Source organism: Rhinoderma darwinii, chromosome 3, assembly GCF_050947455.1.
Source record: "Rhinoderma darwinii isolate aRhiDar2 chromosome 3, aRhiDar2.hap1, whole genome shotgun sequence".
NCBI classification, from domain to species: Eukaryota; Metazoa; Chordata; class Amphibia; order Anura; family Rhinodermatidae; genus Rhinoderma; species Rhinoderma darwinii.
The window spans coordinates 75366444-75390996 of record NC_134689.1 but is presented as its reverse complement, the minus strand read 5'-3'; the positions used below and the strand labels follow the sequence as shown (position 1 = coordinate 75390996).

The 24553-nt window shown below is 40.9% G+C and overlaps 1 protein-coding gene across 3 annotated transcripts in view; it reads right to left on the bottom strand.

Moving 5' to 3' along the window:
- Positions 1-10672, bottom strand: part of LOC142748957 (heterogeneous nuclear ribonucleoprotein H2-like) — a 114766-nt gene extending 104094 nt beyond the window's left edge. Inside the window, exons 1-3 of one of the 3 annotated variants that reach the window (XM_075856407.1) lie at positions 10600-10672; positions 10119-10311; positions 9870-10025 (exon numbers count right to left, since the gene is read on the bottom strand). In XM_075856407.1, the coding sequence (XP_075712522.1) occupies positions 9870-10025; positions 10119-10206 (244 nt within the window). In that variant the 5' untranslated portion in view covers positions 10207-10311; positions 10600-10672. Of the gene's footprint in view, positions 1-9869; positions 10026-10118; positions 10312-10540 lie in introns of all 3 variants that reach the window. The other 2 variants (XM_075856408.1, XM_075856406.1) reach the window with 2 other exon arrangements.
- Positions 10673-24553: the final 13881 nt, after the last annotated feature.

The following is a 24553-nucleotide window of genomic DNA, read 5'->3' as shown; positions in this document are numbered from 1 at the left end:
AAAGCACAACCAGATTTGTAAAGCAATTTCTACCGAGTAAAACAATACCCCACATGTGGTCATAAACGGCTGTTTGAACACACGGCTGGGCTTAGAAAGGAAGGAGCGCCATATGGTTTCAGGAGCTCAAATTTAGCAGGAATGGTTTGCGGAGGCCATGTCGCATGTGCAAAGCCCCTGAGGGATCAAAACGCCCAAAAAGTGACTCCATTTAGGAAACTACACTCCATGAGGAATTCATCTAGGGGTGTACTGAGCATTTTGATCCCACAGGTGTTTCAGAGATTTTATTAGAGTTGGGAGGTGAAAAAAAAAAATACTCTTCAATAAGATATAGCTTTAGCTCAAAATTTCACATTTTCTCAACAAATAAAGGAAAAAAAGAATCCCAACATTGTAAAGCAACTTCTCCCGAGTACGGCAATACCCCATGTGTGTTTATAAACTGCTGTTTGGACTCACGGCAGGGCTCAGAGGGTAAGGAGCGCCATTTGGCTTTTGGAGTGCAGATTTTGCTGGATTGGTTTCTAGTCGCCATGTCGCATTTGCAAAGCCCCTGTGGGACCAAAACCTTGGAAACCACCCAGAAGTGACGCCTATTTTGGAAACTACTCCCCTCAAGGTATTCACCTAGGGGTGTAGTGAGCATGTTAACCCTGCAGGCGTTTTGCAGAAATTAGTGTGCACTCGATGTTGCAGAGTGGAAATGGGATTTTTTTTTCTCCATATATGCCAATATGTAGTGCCCAGCTCATGCCACCATAACAAGACAGCTCTCTAATTATTATGCGGTGTTTCCCGGTTTACGAAACATCCTACATGTGGCCCTAATCTTTTGCCTGGACATTCAACCAGGCTCAGGAGTGAAAGAGTACCATGCGTTGAGGCCTAATTTGGAGATTTACAAAGTATTGGTTCACAATTTCAGGGCTGATGTGAAGTAATGAAAGAAACCCGAGAAGTGACTATTTTGGAAACGACACCCCTCAACGCATTTATTAAGGGGTGTAATGAGCATTTTCACCCCGCAGGTCTTTCCCATAAATGATTGCGCTGTGGATAGTGCAAAGTAAAAATTAAAATCTTTCCCTAGATATGCCATTTTAGTGGCAAATATGTATGCCATGCCCAGCTTGTGTCATTGGAGACACCTCAAAAGCGGTTAAAAGGGTTCTCCCGGGTAGGCGATGACATATATATGGAAGTAAGCAGCTGTTTGGGCATGCTGTAGGGTTCAGTAGGAAGGTAGCGCCTTTTGGAGCATGGATTTTGCTTGGTGGTAGTTTTGTTTGGAGTTACACTGGCATTTTAGTTTAGAATGTGGGAGTACATGTAAGCTGGGCAGAGTACATCAGGGGCATAGTCAGGTGGTATATTAGGGTTAAAAAAATAAAAAAAAATAATCCATAAATATTTGTTACGATGTGAAGCAATCCTTTCTACACAGGCCAGTGTCACAACGATAAATAGGATAAGGAACGACACTCTTTTGTTATTATTGATACCATTTTGAGGTACATGCGACCTTTTGATCACTTTTTATCCTATTTTTTGGGAGGCAAGGTGACCAAAACAGCAATTGACAGTTTTTTTTTTATACAGCGTTCACCACGCGTCAAATTACATGTTAACTTTATTCTGCGGGTCAGTACGATTTCGACGATACATAATTTATAGCACGCTTATGTTTTACAACTTTTTGCACAATAAAATTACTTTTGTAAAAAGAATGTCTTTTTTCTGTCTCCATGTTCTGAGAACCATAACTTCATTTTTTCCGTTGACGGAGCTGCATGAGGGCTGTATTTTTGCGGGACAAGCTAGTTATTAGGTTCCATTTTTGGATACATGCAACTACGGACACGGCATTACCAAATATGTATGGTTATTTTTTTTTCAACAAAACTTGAGAAAAAAAGGGATATTTTATTACTTGAAACTTATTTTTAACAACTTTTATTTGTTTGTTTTTTTAAACACACTTTTGTTAACTTTCCTTTAGTCCCACTAGGGGACTTGAAGGTCTAGCTGTCAGATTTTTATTCTAATACATTGCACTACCTATGTAGTGCAATGTATTAGATCGGTCAATCATTCACTGACAGCAAGCAGATTAGGCTTCAAGTCCGGGCAGGGCCTAATCAGCTTTCGATCTCTGCATATAAGGAGTTAATCGCAGGAATCGAAGCTAGCTCCAGACCCTGACGTTACTGGTGAATGTCAGCTGTAAAATACAGTGGACATCCACCACACTGACGCCGCCGGCTCAGCTCTTGAGCCGGCAGGAACGGAAGCCTTTGTAGCCACCGGAATCCCGGCAATTTCATTGCTGGGGTGCCGATGAACTGCAAACGCCTTAAATGCAGGGGATCGTAGCAAACTTCCGTCCTCGCTATTACCCCAGGGTGTCCGCTATAACATGCAGCCCACACCCGAGGACAGTGGCACCGACTCAGCTTCTGAGCCGGTGTCCACCATTTGTCATATGGATACAGCAACATGTGGGAAGCACTAGCTTTCCATGACGTATCCATACGACAAACGTCGGGAAGAGGTTAGTGGTCGTTTGCCATCTGTTTTTCATGCCCGTTAAAAACACCTGATTGCACCATTGCACTATTAGAAAAAAATAAATAAATAAACTGACAGTTGGACCTTCAAGTCCCCTAGTGGGACTAAAGAAAAGTGTAAAACAAAAAATTATATAAAAACACGATCGCCTTTTTCCCTTATCAAGTCCTTCATTATTGAAATAAAAATAAGCCAATACCGCCGCAAGCCGTAACGGCCTGAACTATAAAATGGTTTTGTTATTTATTACAAGTGTAAAAAAAAATAAAAAAATAAAAGTAATGCCAGAATGTGTTTATTGGTCACTTTGCCCTCCAAAAATTGGATTATTAAAAAAAAAAAAAAAAAAAAAAAAAAAAAAAACACACACACACACGTGTTCAAAAGCTCATATGTATCCAAAAATGATACCTATAAAAATAATAACTAGTCTCGCAAAAAACAAGCCCTCATACATCTGTCGGCAAAAAAATTTAAAAAGTTATGGTTCCAACAACATGGCGACAGAAACAGTTAATTTTCTACTAAAGTAATTTTATCGTGCAAAAAGTTGTAACACAAAAAAGTGCTAGAAGTTTGGTATCACCGGAAACGTACTGACCCGCAGAGTAAAGTCAACATGTAATTTATAACGCATGGTGAACGCTGTATAAAGAAAACTAAATAACTAAGCCAGAATTGCTGTTTTATGGTCACATTGACTCTCAAAAAAATAGGATGAAAAAAAGTGATCAAAAAGTCTCATGTACCCCAAAATGGTACCAATAATAACTACAGCGTGTCCCTCAAAAAAACAGCCCTCATACCACTAAGGCTATGAAAAAATAAAATTAGTTAAAAGTCAGGAAATAAAACATATGCAGTTGCGCAGGCCCGAGGGGAACATTTCTACTGCTTTAAGATGCGGATTTATCAAGGCCCTAAAATTAGGGAACCAGGAAGGTTAGTGCCCAAACATATCTGCTGGAAGCGACGGTGCCCATATTATACCAGGACAACACTTTCCCAGTAAAATTCCCCAAACTGCAAAGGTGCGGAGTGTGGACAAAAAGGGGGATAAGTCAAGACCATTTATTAGTGCGACACAGGCCTGTGCAGAAAGGATTGTTTCACAGCATAACACTATGGAGTATTTTATTCTTTTTTTTACCTCATTGTTGTACCACCTGACTATGCCCCTGATGTACTCTGCCCAGCTTACATATGCCACCACATTATAAACTGAAATACCAGTAAAACTTCAAGCAAAATCCGTGCTCCAAAAGCCAAATGGTGCTCCCTCCCTTCTGAACCCTACAGTGCGCTCAAACAGCAGTTTACTTCCATATATGGAATCGCCTTATCCGGGAGAACACTTAATTTTTGGGGTCTCTCTCAAGTGGCACAACATATTTGCCACTGAAATGGCATATTTAGGGGAAAAATTTAATTTTTACTTTGCACCATCCGCAGCGCAATCATTTATGGAAAAGACCTGTGGGGTGAAAATGCTCACTTCACCCATTAATAAACGCCTTGAGGGTGGAGTTTCCAAAATGGGGTCACTTTTCAGTTTTTTTTTTATTATTTCACATCAGAGCCTCTTCAATTGTGAACCAATACTTTGTAAGTCGCCAAATTAGGCCTCAACTTCACATGGTACACTTTCACTCCTGAGCCTGATCGAATGTCCAGGCAAAAGATTAGGGCCAAACGTGGGTTGTTTCTAAAACCGGGAAACCACATAATTAGGGAGCTGTTATGTTATGGTGGCACAAGCTGGGCACCACATACTGGCATATCTATGAAAAAAAACAAAAAACATTTTCACTCTGCAACATCGAGTGCACACTAACTTCTGCAAAACACCTGTGGGGTTAACGTGCTTGCGAGATTACACTGCAAGCGGTCATTTATAAAGAGATTACGCTTGCCTTGCTGTAAATCTCACAGAAACGTTAGCGAAGTGTCAGGATTCTGAATAGACATCACGTCCTGGCTGGAGGTAATGTATATTCATTGTCATGACACTGTAGTAACGTTATAGTGTGTTTGTGGCTGCACATAGCTATATCGCTATGTGCTGTGCAAATGAATGGGGAGAAGTGTATGACACCGATTGGTCAGCGTCATACACTTCTCCACACAACGCCCGCTTGGTCAAAAAGTATAACACGCCAATTTGTCCATTAAGAAAGTAATTAGCATAAAGCTAAAATAGGTCATAACTGTCAAAAATGAGTCGTTCTAAATAAAAAAATACTGCTGTAATCTACATTACAGCGCCGATCACATTATCTACAAGATAGGCCACTTATAATGTGGTGACAGAGCCTCTAATTCATGTGAAACGTCTAAAGGGTTAAGAAAATTTCTAAATGCTGTTTTGAATACTGTGAGAGGTGAAGTTTTTAAAATGGAGTGAATTATTGGGGGTTTGTAATATATAAGGCCCTAAAAGCCACTTGTCTACTGAACTGGTCCCTGAAAAAAAAAAGCCCTTTACATTTTTCTTGAAAATGTGAGAAATTGCTGCTAAAGCTCTAAGCCTTGTAACATCCTAGAAAAACAAAAAACGTTCAAAACCTCGATGCCAATCTAAGGCTCAGTTCACATCTGCGTTTGGGTCCCGTTCTGAATGTTCCATCTGAGGTTTCCATCAGAACGGGACCCTGAGCAGACAAACCGACACCGGACTACGTTATTGCTTCCGGCAAAACGACAGATCCAGTGCCCAAAAGAGACAAAACGGAGATCACGGGCAACGGCTCAGTCACCATTGAAATCAATGGTGATGGAAACGGAAACCTCTGGTTTCCTTCAGTTAGTTTGTCTGCTCAGGGTCCCATTCTGACGGAAACCTCAGACGGAACATCAGAACGGGACCCCCAACGCAGATGTGAACAGAGCCTAAAGTAGACATATGGGGGGGGGGGGATGTTAATTAGCAACAATTTTGTGTGGTGTAACTGCCTGTCTTACAAGGAGATAAATTAAAAATTGCTAAACATGCAAACTTTCCCAAAATTCTGGTGTTTTTCACAATTAAATACTGAATGTATCGAGCAAATTTTGCCAGTAACAAAGTCCAATGTGTCACAAGAAAACAATCTCAGTATTGCTTGGATAGGTAAAAGCATTACGAAGTTATTACCACAAAGTGAAACGTCAGATTTGAAAAATGAGGCTGTCAGGAAGGTCAAGAGTGGCCACAGCGGGAAGGGGTTAATATCTACATTATGCAGAGTACATGATAGAAAATAGCCAAAACAACAATAAGTTTACCTAGTTATGGAAGACTCTGTATTTAGGATTAATGGTCATTTCCAAAGTATATTCTGTTTGTATCTTTGATTCAGGAAGGTTGTTCAATAGTACATTGGCATAGGATTCTTCTTCCCTTTGTGTGACAACTCCGGAGGGGAGAGGATTGTCAGATGAACATGATACATAGATATATCCCAGATTGACTGTGTTGATATACGCAGACTAGGGTCCCTTGGGCCCAACAGAGAAAATTATTCTGAGGGCCCATCCACCATCTCTACAGAATGTGCACCTCCACCTGTTATCATTGTACACATTGGACGGTGTCAATAAGGTCTAATAGATTATTTGGGAATCACCCATAAGAAATACTAGTGGCAAGTGCTTGGCTACCAAGTGAGCTCCAAATGGGGTTGACTTCCAATAGACCTTTGAGGCCCATTTTTGGGGTCAGAGCCTGGGCCCACAGTAGGATCCTTTGGTAATCTGGTGGGCGAGTCCAACCCTGTATAGCACATTTAGTATACATTTAACCCCTTCCCGCTGTGGCCGCTATTGACCTTCCTGGCAGAGCCTCATTTTTCAAATCTGGCATGTTCTACTTTGTGGGAGAAACTTCCTTTTACCTATCCAAGCGATTCTTGGATTGTTTTGACACGTTACTGGTAAAATTTGGTCGATACATTCAGTATGTGAAAAACACCAAAATGTAGCGAAAAATTGCAAAGATTTGCGTTTTTATCAATTTAAACGTATCTGCTTGTAAGACAAATAGTTTTATCACACAATATAGTTGCTAATTAACATTTCCCATAGGTCTACTTTAGAACATCCTTTAATTTTTCTAGGACATTACAAAGCTTAGAACTTTAGCAGAAATTTCAAAAAGCTATTTTTTCCGGGACAACTTCAGTTCTGATGTGGCTTTGAGAGGCCCATACAATACAAACCTCCATAAAATACCCCATCTTAAAGACCGCACCGCTCAAAGTACTCAAAACAGCATTTAGAAAGTTTAACCCTTTAAGCGTTTCACAAGAAATCGTTGAAATTTACAAAAATCATTTTTTTTTTTCAGAAACTAATTTTTACATTTTTTTTTTCTTCTGTACCACAGGTTTTCCCAGAGAAACGCGACTCAATATTTATTGCCCAGATTCTGAAGTTTTTAGAAATAGCCGACACTTTGCCCTAGTGTGATAATGGACTGAAGCACCGGCCTCAGTAGCAATAGAAGCACCTAGAGGATTTTGGGGCATTCTTTTTATTAGATTATATTTTAGGCACCATGTCAGGTTTGAAGAGGTCTTGTGACGCTAAAACAAAAGGAAAGACCCCAAAAAGGTCCCCATTATGGAAACTATACCCCACAAATAATTCATCTCGGGGTGTAATTAGCATTTTGACCACACAGGTGTTTCATAGATTTTATTAGAATATGGACGTGAAAATAAAATTGTATTTTTAAGGAATAAAGAAAAAGCCCCCCAACATTTGTAGAGCAACTTCTCCAGAGTATGAAAATACTTCATATGTTTATCAAACTGCTGTTTGGGCACACGGCAGCGCTTAGAAGGGAAGGTGCGCCATTTGACTTTTAGAGCGCAAATTTTTCTGGATTGTTTTTTTGTACCACATCGCCGTTGCAAAGCCCCTGTAGGGCCTAAACACTGGAAACCCAGAATGAGTGATCCCATTTTGAAAATTACACTGCTCAAGATATTCATCGAGGTGTAGTGAGCATGTTAACCCCACATGAGTTTTACAGAAGTTAGTGGACACTCGATGTTAGAGCTAAAATAGCGATTTTCCATAGGTATAAAGTTTGTGCCACCATAACAAGACAGCTCTCTGGTGATCATGCAGCGTTTCCCGGTTTTAGAAACACCCTACATGTGGCCATAATCTTTTGCCTGGAAATTCGGCCAGGCTCAGGACTGAACGAGTACCATGCGAAATTGAAGCCTAATTTGGCGATTTACAAAGTATTGATTCACAATTGCAGAGGCTCAGATGTGAAATAATAAAAAGAAATCCCTGAGAAGTGACCCCATTTTGAAAACTACACCCCTCAAGGCATTTCAAGGGGTGTAGTGAGCATTTTCACCCCACAGGTCTTTTCCATAAATGGTTCCACTGTGGATGGTGCAAAGCAAAAACTTAAATTTTTTTCCCCAGTTATGCCATTTCAGCAGCAAATATGTAGTGCCATGCCCAGTTTGTGCCACTAGACACACACCCCAAAACTTGTTAAAAGGGTTGTCCCTGGTTTGGTGATGCCACATATGTGGAAGTAAACAGCGGTTTGGGCACGCTGTAGGGTTCAGAAGGGAGGGAGCGCCATTTGGATTTTGGAGTGTGGATTTTGCTTGGTAGTAATTATGTGGCATTTTACTGGTATTTTAGTGTATAATGTGCGGGCATATGTAAGCTGGGCAGAGTAAATTAGTGCAGAGTCAGGTGGTATAACGCACAGGCCAGTGTCGCACTGATAGACTGTCCTTTCTAATCCTACTTTTGGTACACACTGCACTTTGAACAATTTTTCTGCAAAAGTGTTGTCCTGATACAACACGGGCACCCTCGCTTCCAGCAGATATGTTTGGGCTCTACCATTCCTGGTTCCTTAATTTTAGGGCCTTGACAAGCCGCCTCTTGAAAGAAATTTTTCCCTCGGCCTGCACTAATGCATATTTTTATTTCCTGACTTATTGAAGCCTTAACTAATTTTATTTTTTCATAGCTGTATTGGTATGAGGGCTGTTTTTTTGTGGGACGAGCTGTAGTTATCATTTGTACCATTTTGGGGTACATGTGACTTTTTGATCACTTTTTATTCTAATCTTTGTAGGGCAAGGTGAGCAAAAAAACGGAAATTCTGGCATTGTTTTTTGCAGTTTTTTTTTATGCCATTCACCATATCAAATAAATACAATTTTTATAGTTCAAGCCATTACGGTCGTGGCGATACCAAATATGTATGATTTATTTTTTTTCAATAATAAAAGGACTGGATAAGGGAAAAAGGGAGATTGTTTTATTTTATTACTTGAAACTTATGTTTTTACAATTATTTTTACCCTTTTTTGTCCCACTAGGGGACTTGAAGGTCTGTTTTTTACCTATGTAGTGCAAGGTATTAGATCTGTCAGTTGTTCACTGACAGATAGCCGTAATGTCAGTGAATGTCAGTAACGACTTCCGTAACGGCAGAGCAGGAGGCCCTAGTTAGGTCTCCTGTAGCCATTGCAGGGCTGCCGATCTGCCACCAACCTCTAAGATGCATTGAGACGACCCCCCCCCCTCTAAAATGAAGCGGCAGTAGAACTAGTGTAAGCGCTGAGACGCTTAATTTCTTATCTACTTTTTTTCGTGAAGCTGATGTAGCGGTGAACGGGCCCATACTTTTTCTTTTGAGCCCGTACACGATTACTGCTTTCCGAGAAAAGCAGATCAGAAACAAAGCGGCTCAGCACTCACCCTAGAGCTTCGTTCTATCGATAGGTGGGGTTCTCAGTGCTCAGCCCCCCACCGATCAAAACTTCTGACATGTCACCCCCATCTTTAACGATTTAAATGCTACGGTCGCTATTGACCGCAGCATTTAACGAGTTAAACGAGCGGGATCACACTCGAGCACGATGCCGCTCGTTATTCTGAAGTGTCGGCTGTAACAAAACAGACGACACCCGCATCGTATGGAGCGATACTTCCCCTACCCGACTTTGGCGTATGGTTACGTCAAATGTCGGGAAGTGGTTAAGGGCCTCCGACTGAACCAGTGAACGTAAAGGGCAATGGTGATGTGAACACAGCCTATTTTTTCAACTACCCTATTACCAGGGACTCGTGAATTAGTTTAGAATTAACCAAAACTTAGAAAACAAAGAAAGCATTTGAAATTTTCGGTAAGACTCTGCATGTATGAGTATGTCCTACCCAATACCAGGCCATGCCTTCTTCCAGGATAGGCACACTGCCAGCTAGCCATCTACATGATACGTTACCACAACCTGAGAAACGCACACTGCAAAGAACAATTCTGAGCTTACCTTCTACATATCTATGTCCCATGGTTTCCCGGTCTTTCTTCAAGCCGAGATTAAGATCTTCTTCGCTTTCTAACTCGACAAAAGCTTCTCCGCTTGGTCTCCCTTCTCTGGTGTAAATGAAGTGAACTCCGCAGGTGCCATTTAACATTTTCGAGTCTGAACGGGAAAAAAAAAAAAAAAAAGTCAGTCAAGAACACACGCGCGCACTGAAGAACCCGCTCAACATGAGATTGCCGACATTACACTCACCAGAGAAAAAGTTTTCAATCTCCTCGGCCGAACAGGACCAAGGCAGTCCGCGGATCTTTACCACGTAGCCTTCGCCGGCTTCGGACATTTTCTTCTACAGACACGGAATGGGGCAAGGCGGAATGTAGTAACACGTGACTAGCTATTTCGTCACAAAGACAAAATGGCGGCGGAGCACTTCAAAAGACCAAATCTGCAACAAAACGTGAACAGAATAGGGAGAGGGAACTATAATTCAATACCAAAACAACGTGCACGGCCCTAATATAACAAACCATTAATATAACAAACCATAAATGAACGACTATACGTCACAGATTGGCATATATGAAACCTACGAAGCCAGGACGTCATACAAGGGAATAACTAGGGCAACCCGCCACACAACAAAGCGGTCGGACACAACATACTGCATACGTTACCTCACTAGGTAACCCAAAGCTGGTCGGTTCCGTGTAGCACAAACAATGCCGCTTCTCACCTCTACAGAGCAGACGCCTCTGGCTGGAGCGGTGATAACAGGCGGGCTGCGTATTAGTTACGCTGCCCAGTCAGCGCATGCGCAATAAAATAAGGTCCCGCCTTCTGGTTTGATGTAGTCACGTTTGCAGTGCTGCTGCTATAGTCTTTCCCTGTGCGGTTGCCGCAATTTTGTCACTGTGTCTATTAGGTCGCAAGGCCAAAGTCGCCGTGTTAGCCCTAGCCAAATTGCTAAGTCTTCACGGAACGAATGATAGGACTTAGAAAACCATGTAAAAATGTGTTTTTACCACGATTTTCGTAAAACCGCACCATTTTGACCACAAACCCATAAAGCTATGTTCGCACATAGCGTAATTGCTGATTTTTTTCAGTCCTAATTTGCTTGTGAAAAATTCACAGCGTACTACAGTAGTAGCAAAATGGATGAGATGTAAAGAAAAATCTCAACCACACGCTGCAGAAAATTTCTGTGCACAAATTGACCTGACTTGCATATTTTTTTAATCTGTAGCAAGTCAATTAAGTTGCAATTTTTGATGTGAAAAATGCTCAGGGGCACAAGCCCGAGACATATATTTAGCCCCACCCCCTCCCCGAAAAAGAAATAAATTTTTCCATACATATTGGAGATAGCATATCTATGAGACTCCTATAGTTCCACCCCTGGATAGAATGGGATGCATTGTCTCAGCATACAGTATTGTGATGGATGGTCAATTTGCTTGTGTTCTCTGTATTAACCCCTCAATGACCGGGCCTGTTTGTCAAATCTGGTATGTGTGACTTTATCAGAGAATAACTCTGTGAAAGTTTTGAATATCCAAGAAATTCTGACATTGTTTTTTCGTCACATGTTGTACTTTATTTTAGTGGTAAAAGTAGACTGATACGATTTGTGGAAATTAATTAAAAAATAAAAAAATGGAAGAAATTTTGTAAAAATTACAATTTTCCCCTATTTTTAACTGCAATATGTCACATATGTACACACATACTGTACAATTTTTTAAATTAAATATATATTTCTATCTCTTTATTTTGGCAGCACTTTTGAAAAAATAAAATACATTTTCAGCAATTTAGAGGACTTACAAATTGAATAATAATTTTATAAATTTTGAAGTACATTTTGTTTTCCTGCACCAAGCCAGGTTTTCAGAGGCTCATAGGTCTCAGAGTGATGGAAACCCCCACAAATGACCCCATTTAGAAAACTAGACCCCTTAAGGTATTTACCTAAGGGCATAGTAAGTATTTTGACCCCACAGTTTTTTGCTAAATTTAAAGAGGCTCTGTCACCAGATTTTGCCACCCCTATCTGCTATTGCAGCAGATAGGCGCTGCAATGTAGATTACAGTAACGTTTTTATTTTTAAAAAACGAGCATTTTTGGCCAAGTTATGACCATTTTCGTATTTATGCAAATGAGGCTTGCAAAAGTACAACTGGGCGTGTTTACAGTAAAAGTACAACTGGGCGTGTATTATGTGCGTACATCGGGGCGTGTTTACTACTTTTAATAGCTGGGCGTTGTGTATAGAAGTATCATCCACTTCTCTTCAGAACGCCCAGCTTCTAGCAGTGCAGACACAGCCGTGTTCTCGAGAGATCACGCTGTGTCGTCACTCGCAGGTCCTGCATCGTGTCAGACGAGCAAGGACACATCGACACCAGAGGCTACAGATGATTCTGCAGCAGCATCGGCGTTAGCAGGTAAGTCGATGTAGCTACTTACCTGCAAATGCTGATGCTGCTGCAGAATCAACTGTAGCCTCTGGTGGCGACACGATGCAGGACCTGTGAGTGACGTCACAGATCTGCACTGCCAGAAGCTGGGCGTTCTGAAGAGAAGTGGATGATACTTCTCGTCAGAACGCCCAGCTAGTAAAAGAAGTAAACACGCCCAGATGTAACACACATAATACACGCCCAGTTGTACTTTTACTTTTCAACACGCCCAGTTGTACTTTTGCAAGCCTCATTTGCATAAATACGAAAATGGTCATAACTTGGCCAAAAATGCTCGTTTTTTAAAAATAAAAACGTTACTGTAATCTACATTGCAGCGCCTATCTGCTGCAATAGCAGATAGGGGTTGCAAAATCTGGTGACAGAGCCTCTTTAACCCCTTCCCTCTTTAGCCACTTTTGACCTTCCTGACAGAGCCTCATTTTTCAAATCTGACATGTTTCACTTTATGTGGTAATAACGTTGAAATGCTTTCACCTATCCGGGCGATTCTGAGATTGTTTTCTCGTGACACATTGGACTTTAAGATAGTGGTAAAATTTGGTCGATACATTCAGTATTTAATTGTGAAAAACACGAAAATATAGTGAAAAATTGCAAAAATTAGCATTTTTCTCAATTTAAATGTATCTGCTTGTAAGACAGGCAGTTATACCACACAAAATTGTTGCTAATTAACATCCCCCATATGTCTACTTTAGATTGGCATCATTTTTTGAACATCCTTTTATTTTTCTATGACCTCACAAGGCTTAGAACTTTAGCAGCAATTTCTCACATTTTCAAGAAAATTTCAAAAGGCCATTTTTACAGGGGCCAGTTCAGTTGTGAAGTGGTTTTGAGGGCCTTATATATTAGAAACCCCCAAAAAGTCACCCCATTTTAAAAACTTCACCCCTCAAAGTATTCAAAACAGCATTTAGAAAATGTCTTAACCCTTTACACATTTCACAGGAATTAAAGCAAAGTAGAGGTGAAATGTACAAATGTAATATTTTTTTGCAGAAATAAATTTTTAATACAATTTTTTTTATAACACAGAAGGTTTTACCAGAGAAATGCAACTCAATATTTGTTGCCCAGTTTCTGCAGTTTTAGGAAATATCCCACATGTGGCCGTAGCGTGCTACTGGACTGAAGCACCGGCCTCAGAAGCAAAGGACCTGGTGGATTTTGGGGCCTTATTTTTGTTAGAATATATTTTAGGCACCATGTCAGGTTTGAAGGGCTCTTGCGGTGCCAAAACAGTGAAAATCCCCCAAAAGTGACCGCATCTGGGAAACTAGACACCTCAAGGAAATTATCTAGGGGTGTAGTGAGCATTTTGAACGCACAGGTTTTTTACAGAAATTATTGGAAGTAGGCCGTGAAAATTAAAATCAAAATTTTTTCAAAGAAAATGTAGGTTTAGCTAATTTTTTCTCATTTCCAGAAGGACTGAAGGAGAAAAAGTACCACAAAATTTGTAAAGCAATTTCTCCCGAGTAAAACAATACCCCACATGTGGTAATAAACGGCTGTTTGGACACACGGCAGGGCTTAGAAGGGAAAGAGCGCCATTTGGCTTTTGGAGTCCACATTTAGCAGGAATGGTTTGCATAGGCCATGTCACATTTACGAAGCCCCTGAGGGGACAAAACAGTGAAAACCCCCCACAAGTGACCCCATTTTGGAGACTACACCCATTGAGGAAATTATCTAGGGGTATAGTGAGCGTTTTGACCCCACAGGTTTTTTGCATAAATTATTGTAAGTAGGCTGTGAAAATGATAATCTAAATTTTTTCAAAGAAAATGTAGGTTTAGCTAATTTATTCTCATTTCCACAAGGACTGAAGGAGAAAAAGCACCGTAAAATTTGTAAAGCAATTTCTCCCGAGTAAAACAATACCCCACATGTGGTAATAAACGGCTGTTTGGACACACGGCAGGGCTTAGAAGGGAAAGAGCGCCATTTGGCTTTTGGAGTCCACATTTAGCAGGAATGGTTTGCGGAGGCCATGTCACATTTACGAAGCCCCTGACGGGACAAAACAGTGGAAACCCCCCACAAGTGACCCCATTTTGGAGACTACACCCATTGAGGAAATTATCTAGGGGTATAGTGAGCGATTTGACCTCACAGTTTTTTTGCAGAAAATATTGGAAGTAGGCCCTGAAAATAATAATCTACATTTTTTCAAAAAAAATCTAGGTTTAGCTAATTTTTTCTCATTTCCAGAAGGACTGAAGGAGAAAAAGCACCACAAAATTTGTAAAGCAATTTCTCCCGAGTAAAACAATACCCCACATGTGGTAATAAACGGCTGTTTGGACACACGGCAGGGCTTAGAAGGGAAAGAGCGCCATTTGGCTTTTGGAGTCCACATTTAGCAGGAATGGTTTGCGGAGGCCATGTCACATTTACGAAGCCCCTGAGGGGACAAAACAGTGGAAACCCCCCACAAGTGACCCCATTTTGGAGACTACACCCATTGGGGAAATTATCTAGGGGTATAGTGAGCGTTTTGACCCCACAGGTTTTTTGCATTAATTATTGTAAGTAGGCTGTGAAAATGATAATCTAAATCTTTTCAAAGAAAATGTAGGTTTAGCTAATTTATTCTCATTTCCACAAAGACTGAAGGAGAAAAAGCACCGTAAAATTTGGAAAGCAATTTCTCCCGAGTAAAACAATACCCCACAAGTGGTAATAAACGGCTGTTTGGACACACGGCAGGGCTTAGAAGGGAAAGAGCGCCATTTGGCTTTTGGAGTCCACATTTAGCAGGAATGGTTTGCGGAGGCCATGTCACATTTACGAAGCCCCTGACGGGACAAAACAGTGGAAACCCCCCACAAGTGACCCCATTTTGGAGACTACACCCATTGAGGAAATTATCTAGGGGTATAGTGAGCGATTTGACCCCACAGTTTTTTTGCAGAAAATATTGGAAGTAGGCCCTGAAAATAATAATCTACATTTTTTCAAAAAAAATCTAGGTTTAGCTAATTTTTTCTCATTTCCAGAAGGACTGAAGGAGAAAAAGCACCACAAAATTTGTAAAGCAATTTCTCCCGAGTAAAACAATACCCCAAATGTGGTAATAAACGGCTGTTTGGACACACGGCAGGGCTTAGAAGGGAAAGAGCGCCATTTGGCTTTTGGAGTCCACATTTAGCAGGAATGGTTTGCGGAGGCCATGTCACATTTACGAAGCCCCTGAGGGGACAAAACAGTGGAAACCCCCCACAAGTGACCCCATTTTGGAGACTACACCCATTGGGGAAATTATCTAGGGGTATAGTGAGCGTTTTGACCCCACAGGTTTTTTGCATAAATTATTGTAAGTAGGCTGTGAAAATGATAATCTAAATCTTTTCAAAGAAAATGTAGGTTTAGCTAATTTATTCTCATTTCCACAAAGACTGAAGGAGAAAAAGCACCGTAAAATTTGGAAAGCAATTTCTCCCGAGTAAAACAATACCCCACATGTGGTAATAAACGGCTGTTTGGACACACGGCAGGGCTTAGAAGGTAAAGAGCGCCATTTGGCTTTTGGAGTCCACATTTAGCAGGAATGGTTTGCGGAGGCCATGTCACATTTACGAAGCCCCTGAGGGGACAAAACAGTGGAAACCCCCCACAAGTGACCCCATTTTGGAGACTACACCCATTGAGGAAATTATCTAGGGGTATAGTGAGCGTTTTGACCCCACAGGTTTTTTGCATAAATTATTGTAAGTAGGCTGTGAAAATGATAATCTAAATTTTTTCAAAGAAAATGTAGGTTTAGCTAATTTATTCTCATTTCCACAAGGACTGAAGGAGAAAAAGCACCGTAAAATTTGTAAAGCAATTTCTCCCGAGTAAAACAATACCCCACATGTGGTAATAAACGGCTGTTTGGACACACGGCAGGGCTTAGAAGGGAAAGAGCGCCATTTGGCTTTTGGAGTCCACATTTAGCAGGAATGGTTTGCGGAGGCCATGTCACATTTACGAAGCCCCTGACGGGACAAAACAGTGGAAACCCCCCACAAGTGACCCCATTTTGGAGACTACACCCATTGAGGAAATTATCTAGGGGTATAGTGAGCGATTTGACCTCACAGTTTTTTTGCAGAAAATATTGGAAGTAGGCCCTGAAAATAATAATCTACATTTTTTCAAAAAAAATCTAGGTTTAGCTAATTTTTTCTCATTTCCAGAAGGACTGAAGGAGAAAAAGCACCACAAAATTTGTAAAGCAATTTCTCCCGAGTAAAACAATACCCCACATGTGGTAATAAACGGCTGTTTGGACACACGGCAGGGCTTAGAAGGGAAAGAGCGCCATTTGGCTTTTGGAGTCCACATTTAGCAGGAATGGTTTGCGGAGGCCATGTCACATTTACGAAGCCCCTGACGGGACAAAACAGTGGAAACCCCCCACAAGTGACCCCATTTTGGAGACTACACCCATTGAGGAAATTATCTAGGGGTATAGTGAGCGATTTGACCCCACAGTTTTTTTGCAGAAAATATTGGAAGTAGGCCCTGAAAATAATAATCTACATTTTTTCAAAAAAAATCTAGGTTTAGCTAATTTTTTCTCATTTCCAGAAGGACTGAAGGAGAAAAAGCACCACAAAATTTGTAAAGCAATTTCTCCCGAGTAAAACAATACCCCAAATGTGGTAATAAACGGCTGTTTGGACACACGGCAGGGCTTAGAAGGGAAAGAGCGCCATTTGGCTTTTGGAGTCCACATTTAGCAGGAATGGTTTGCGGAGGCCATGTCACATTTACGAAGCCCCTGAGGGGACAAAACAGTGGAAACCCCCCACAAGTGACCCCATTTTGGAGACTACACCCATTGGGGAAATTATCTAGGGGTATAGTGAGCGTTTTGACCCCACAGGTTTTTTGCATAAATTATTGTAAGTAGGCTGTGAAAATGATAATCTAAATCTTTTCAAAGAAAATGTAGGTTTAGCTAATTTATTCTCATTTCCACAAAGACTGAAGGAGAAAAAGCACCGTAAAATTTGGAAAGCAATTTCTCCCGAGTAAAACAATACCCCACATGTGGTAATAAACGGCTGTTTGGACACACGGCAGGGCTTAGTAGGTAAAGAGCGCCATTTGGCTTTTGGAGTCCACATTTAGCAGGAATGGTTTGCGGAGGCCATGTCACATTTACGAAGCCCCTGAGGGGACAAAACAGTGGAAACCCCCCACAAGTGACCCCATTTTGGAGACTACACCCATTGAGGAAATTATCTAGGGGTATAGTGAGCGTTTTGACCCCACAGGTTTTTTGCATAAATTATTGGAAGTAGGCTGTGAAAATGATAATCTAAATTTTTTCAAAGAAAATGTAGGTTTAGCTAATTTATTCTCATTTCCACAAGGACTGAAGGAGAAAAAGCACCGTAAAATTTGTAAAGCAATTTCTCCCGAGTAAAACAATACCCCACATGTGGTAATAAACGGCTGTTTGGACACACGGCAGGGCTTAGAAGGGAAACAGCACTATTTGGCTTTTTGAGATCACATTTAGCAGGAATGGTTTGCGGAGGCCATGTCACATTTGCAAAGCCCCTGAGGGGACAAAACAATGAAAACGCCCAAAAAGGGACTCCATTTAGGAAACTACACCTCTTGAGGAATTCATCTAGGGGTGTAGTAAGCATTTTGACCCCACAGACGTTTCATAGAATTTATTAGAATTGGGCAGTGAAAATAAAAACAGTCCTTTTTCTTCAATAAGACGTAGTTTTAGCGCAAATTTTTTCATTTTCTCAACAAATAAAGGAAAAAAAGAACCCAAAATTTGTAAAGCAATTTCTCGCGAGTACGGCAATACCCTATATGTGGTCATAAACTGCTGTTTGGGCAAACGGCAGGGCTCAGAAGGAAAGGACCGCCATTTGGAGTGCAGATGTTGCTGGATTGGTTTCTGGGCGCCTGTGGGCCCAAAACAGTGGAAACCCCCAGAAGTGACCCCATTTTGGAAACGACACCCCTCAATGCATTTACCAAGGGGTGTAGTAAGCATTTTAACCCTGCAGGTGTTTTGTAGAAATTAGTGTTCACTCGATGTTGCAGAGTGAAAATGGGATTTTCTTCCATAGATATGCCAATATGTGGTGCCCGGCTTGTGCCACCATAACAAGACAGCCCTCTAATTATTATGCGCTGTTTCCCGGTTTTAGAAACACCCTACATGTGGCCCTAATCATTTGCCTGGACATATGACAGGGCTCAGGAGTGAAGAGTACCATGTGGAGTGGAGGCCTAATTTGGCGATTTACAAAGTATTGGTTCACAACTGCAGAGGCTCAGATGTGAAATAATAAAAAGAACCCCTGAGAAGTGACCCCATTATGGAAACTGCACCCCTCAAGGCATTTATTAAGAGGTGTAGTGAGGATTTTCACCCCACAGGTCTTTTCCATAAATGAATGCACTGCGGATGGTGCAAATTAAAAATTTATATTTTTCCCTAGATATGCCATTCAGTGGCAAATATGTCATGCCAAGCTTATGACACTGGAGACACACACCCCAAAAATTGTTAAAAGGGTTCTCCCGGGTATGACGATGCCATATATGTTGAAGGAAACTGCTGTTTGGGCGTGCTGTAGGGTTCAGAGCCGAGGGAGCACCATTTGGCTTTTGGAGAGCGGATTTTGCTTGGTACTAAATTTGTTTGAGTATTGCTGGTGTTTTATAATGTGGGGGTACATGTAAGTGGGGCGGAGTATATAAGGGGCATAGTCAGGTGGTATGAAAAAAAAATAATAATCCATAGATGTGTGTTATGCTGTGAAGCAATCCTTTCCGCACAGGCCGGTGTCGCACTGATAAATGGTGTAATTTCTTATCCCCCTTTTGGTCCACACTCTGCACCTTTGTAGTTTGAGGAATTTTGCTGGGAAGTGCTGTCCTGGTATAATACGGGCACCGTCGCTTCCAGCAGATATGTTTGGGCCCTCCCTTTCCTGGTTCCCTAATTTTAGGTCCTTGATAAATCGCTTCTTCAAACTGAAGAAATGTTCCCCTCGGGCACAACTGCATATTTTTTTATTTCCTGACTTATTGGAGCCATAACTAATTTTATTTTTCATAGACGTAGCGGTATGAGGGCTGGTTTGTTGCAGGATGAGCTGTAGTTATTATTGGTACCATTTTGGGGTACATGTGACTTTTTGATCACCTTTTATTCTATTTTTTGGGATGCCAGGTAAACAAAAAAATGCAATTCTGGCACAGCTTTTTTCGTTTTTTTTAGACAGCGTTCACCATGCGTTATAAATTACATGTTAACTTTATTCTGTGGGTCAGTACGATTCCGGCGATACCTAATTTATAGCATTTTTTTATGTTTTACAACTTTTTTCACAATAAAATTACTTTTGTAAAAACAATGTATTTTTTTTCTGTCGCCAAGTTGTGAGAACCATAACGTTTTAATTTTTTTGTCGACGGAGGTGTATGATGGCTTGTTTTTGGCGGGACGAGCTATAGTTTTTATAGGTACCATTTTTGGATACGTGCGACTTTTTGATCACTTTTTATTCTAATATTTGTAGGGCAAAGTGACTAAAAAACAGAAACTCTGGTAACGTTTTTTACGTTTTTTTTTACGCTGTTCACCGCGTGCAATAAATAATACAATATTTTGATACCTCAGGTCATTACGGTCGTGGCGATACCAAATACATATGGTTTATTATTATTTTTCAATAATAAAGGACTTGATAAGAGTAAAAGGGGGATTGTGTTTTATTTGATTACTTGAAACTTTTATTGTTTTCAAACTTTTATTTTTTGCACTTTTTTTTACACTTTTTTACACTTTTTTATACTTTTTTTACACTTTTCTTCAAGTCCCACTAGGGGACTTGAAGGTCCAACGGTCAGATTTTTTTTTTTCTAATACATTGCACTACCTATGTAGTGCAATGTATTAGATCTGTCAGTCATTCACTGACAGCAAGCCGATTAGGCTTCGCCTCCCGGCGGGGCCTAAATCGGCTTCCGTAATGGCAGAGCAGGAGACCATTGTGTCTCCTGTTGCCATAACAGCAGTCGCCAGTCCCGATTGCCTGTTAGGGCTGGCGATCTGCTAGTAACCGCTACGATGCAGCAATCGCTTTCGATTGCTGCATCGAAGGGGTTAATGGCAGGAATCGGAGCTAGCTCCGGTTCCTGCCGTTACAGGTGGATGTCAGCTGTACAGTACAGCTGACATCCACCGCTGATGACACCGGATCAGCTCCTGACCCGGCCCCATCTTGCCGGCAGCTACGGAAGCCGATCAGGCTCCGCCGCCGGGCGGATCTTGACCGGCTTCGGTGCTAGGCAGACCGGGAGGCCAGTATTAGGCCTCCGGTTGCCATTGCAGCCACCGGAACCCCGGCAATTTCATTGCTGGGGCTCCGATGAGCTGCAAACACCTTAAGTGCAGCGATCGCGTTTGAGCGCTGCACTTAAGGGGTTAATGGCGGGGATCGAAGCTAATTTCGGTCCCCGCCGTTACAGTCGGATGTCAGCTGTAAGATACAGCTGAGATCCGGTGATGATGGCACCGACTCAGTTTCTGAGCCGGTGCCAAACATTTGACGTACATGTACGGCATTTTGCGGGAAGTCAATGCTTTCTATGACGTACATGTACGGCAAATGTCGGGAAGGGGTTAATACATAGCAGGTGAAAAAAAAAAAATTTCACTTTTTTTCATAAAAGTATCACTTTGAAGACCGATTTCTTTGTAAAGCGAACATGAAAATGAAGAAACACACCACAAAATCTATCACCCTGTTTCTCCTGTTTTCAAAAATACCCACATTGTGGCCCTAATGCGCTGCCTGGACACACGGCAGGGCCCAAAAGGATGGGAGCACCCGGAGGCTTTCAGGACTCATATTTTGCTTGAAAATGTTTTAGGCCCACTGTACATTTGGAGAGGTTTTGAGCTGCCAGAACGATAGAAACTCCCCATAAACGACCCCATTTAGAAAACTAGACCCCATAAGGTATTTATTTAGGGGTATAGTAAGTATTTTGATCCCACAGTTTTTTGCTAAATTTAATGCATAACAGGTGAAAAAAAAATGATTCCACTTTTTTCATAAAAGTATCAGTTTGAAGACCAATTTCTTTGTAAAGCGAACATCAGAATGAAGAAACACACCACAAAATCTATCACCCTGTTTCTCCTGTTTTCAAAAATACCCACATTGTGGCCCTAATGCGCTGCCTGGACACACGGCAGGGCCCAAAAGGAAGGGAGCCACCCGGAGGCTTTCAGGACTCATATTTTGCTTGAAAATGTTTTAGGCCCACTGTACATTTGGAGAGGCTTTGAGCTGCCAGAACGATAGAAACTCCCCATAAACGACCCCATTTAGAAAACTAGACCTCATAAGGTATTTATTTAGGGGTATAGTAAGTATTTTGATCCCACAGTTTTTTGCTAAATTTAATGCATAACAGGTGAAAAAAAAATGATTCCACTTTTTTCATAAAAGTATCAGTTTGAAGACCAATTTCTTTGTAAAGCGAACATCAGAATGAAGAAACACACCACAAAATCTATCACCCTGTTTCTCCTGTTTTCAAAAATACCCACATTGTGGCCCTAATGCGCTGCCTGGACACACGACAGGGCCCAAAAGGAAGGGAGCCACCCGGAGGCTTTCAGGACTCATATTTTGCTTGAAAATGTTTTAGGCCCACTGTACATTTGGAGAGGCTTTGAGCTGCCAGAACGATAGAAACTCCCCATAAACGACCCCATTTTGAAAACTAGACCCCATAACGTAATTATTTAGGTGTATAGTAAGTATTTTGACCCCACAGTTTTTTTGCTAAGTTTAATGCATTACAGGTGAAAAGAATAATAATTTCACTTTTTTCATAAAAGTATTAGTTTGAAGACCGATTTCTTTGTAAAGCGAACATGAAAATGAAGAAACACACCCCAAAATCTATGACCCTCTTTCTCCTGTTTTCAAAAATACCCACATTGTGGCCCTAATGCGTTGTTTGGACACACGACAGGGCCCAAAAGGAAGGGAGCCACCCGGAGGCTTTCAGGACTCATATTTTGCTTGAAAATGTTTTAGGCCCACTGTACATTTGGAGAGGCTTTGAGCTGCCAGAACGATAGAAACTCCCCATAAACGACCCCATTTAGAAAACTAGACCCCATAACGTAATTATTTAGGTGTATAGTAAGTATTTTGACCCCACAGTTTTTTTGCTAAGTTTAATGCATAACAGGTGAAAAGAATAATAATTTCACTTTTTTCATAAAAGTATTAGTTTGAAGACCGATTTCTTTGTAAAGCGAACATGAAAATGAAGAAACACACCCCAAAATCTATCACCCTCTTTCTCCTCTTTTCAAAAATACCCACATTGTGGCCCTAATGCGTTGTTTGGACACACGGCAGGCCCCCAAAGGAAGGGAGCACCCGGAGGCTTTCGGGACTCATATTTTGCTTGAAAATGTTTTAGGCCCACTGTACATTTGGAGAGGCTTTGAGCTGCCAGAACGATAGAAACTCCCCATAAACGACCCCATTTTGAAAACTAGACCCCATAACTTAATTATTTAGGTGTATAGTAAGTATTTTGACCCCACAATATTTTTGCTAAGTTTAATGCATAACAGGTGAAAAGAATAATAATTTCACTTTTTTCATAAAAGTATTAGTTTGAAGACCGATTTCTTTGTAAAGCGAACATGAAAATGAAGAAACACACCCCAAAATCTATCACCCTCTTTCTCCTGTTTTCAAAAATACCCACATTGTGGCCCTAATGCGTTGTTTGGACACACGGCAGGGCCCCAAAGGAAGGGAGCACCCGGAGGCTTTCGGGACTCATATTTTGCTTGAAAATGTTTTAGGCCCCACTGTACATTTGGAGAGGCTTTGAGCTGCCAGAACGATAGAAACGCCCCATAAACGACCCCATTTCGAAAACTACACCCCTTAAGGTATTTATCTAGGGTTATAGTTAGCATTTTGACCACACAGGGTTTTCGCTAAATATATTGGAATTAGTCTGTAAAAATTAAAATGCGCTTTTTTTCTGAAACAACATAGAAATTTTTAATATTTACAGGGAATAACGAAGAAAATGCACCCCAACATTTGTAAAGCAATGTCTCCCGGTTACGACAATACCCCATATGTGGTAATAAACTTCTGTTTGGACCCACAGTAGGGCTCAGAAGGGAAGAAGCACCATTTGGATTTCTCATTTTGCTGGAATGGTTTTCGGTGCCATGTCGCATTTGCAATGCACTGGAAGGACCAAAACAGAGGAAACCCCCCAAAAGTTACCCCATTTTGGAAAAACCTTCAAGGAATTTTTCTAGGGGTATAGTGAGCATTTAGACCCCACGGGTCTTTTGCAGAGTTTATTAGAATTAGGGCACGAAAATTAATATCAACATTTTTTCCACTAAAATGTTGCATTTTCTCATTTTAACAAGGGATAAAGGAGGAAAAAAAAACAACCATTTTTTATAAAGCAATTTCTCCCGAGTATGAAAATACCCCACATGGGGTCATACGGTTTTTCATTAGAAATTAATTAACCCTTTCAGGACTGATCCATTTTTTGCTTTCTTATTTTAGATTTTCACTCCCCGCTTTCCAAGAGCCATAACTTTTTATTTTTCCATCAAAAGAGCGGTGTGAGGGCTTATTTCTTGCGGGAGGAGCTGCAGTTTTTATTGGTAGCATTTTTTGGTACATAAAAAGTGATTAAAAAGTTTTTAGAGCTAAGGTGACAAAGAAAAAAAAACAGCGATTTTGATTGATTTTTCAATTATTAATTTTTTTTAAGGTGTTCACTGTGCAAATTAAATAATGGTATATTGTAATAGTTCGGACTTTTACGGACGTAGCGATACCAATTTTGTTCATTTTTTTTACATTACTTTAGAAGAAAAATGGGAAAAGTTGTTTTGTTTTTTTAACTTTAAAAAAAAAAAATCTCACTACTAATAACTATAATTCTTCTACACATTTTATTAATCCCCTTAGGGGACTTGATCCAGCGATCATTGGATCGCTGGTACAATACACTGCAATACTAATGTATTGCAGTATATTGTTATTCTTAGGGTATGTGCACACACACTAATTACGTCCGTAATTGACGGACGTATTTCGGCCGCAAGTACCGGACCGAACTCAGTGCAGGGAGCCGGGCTC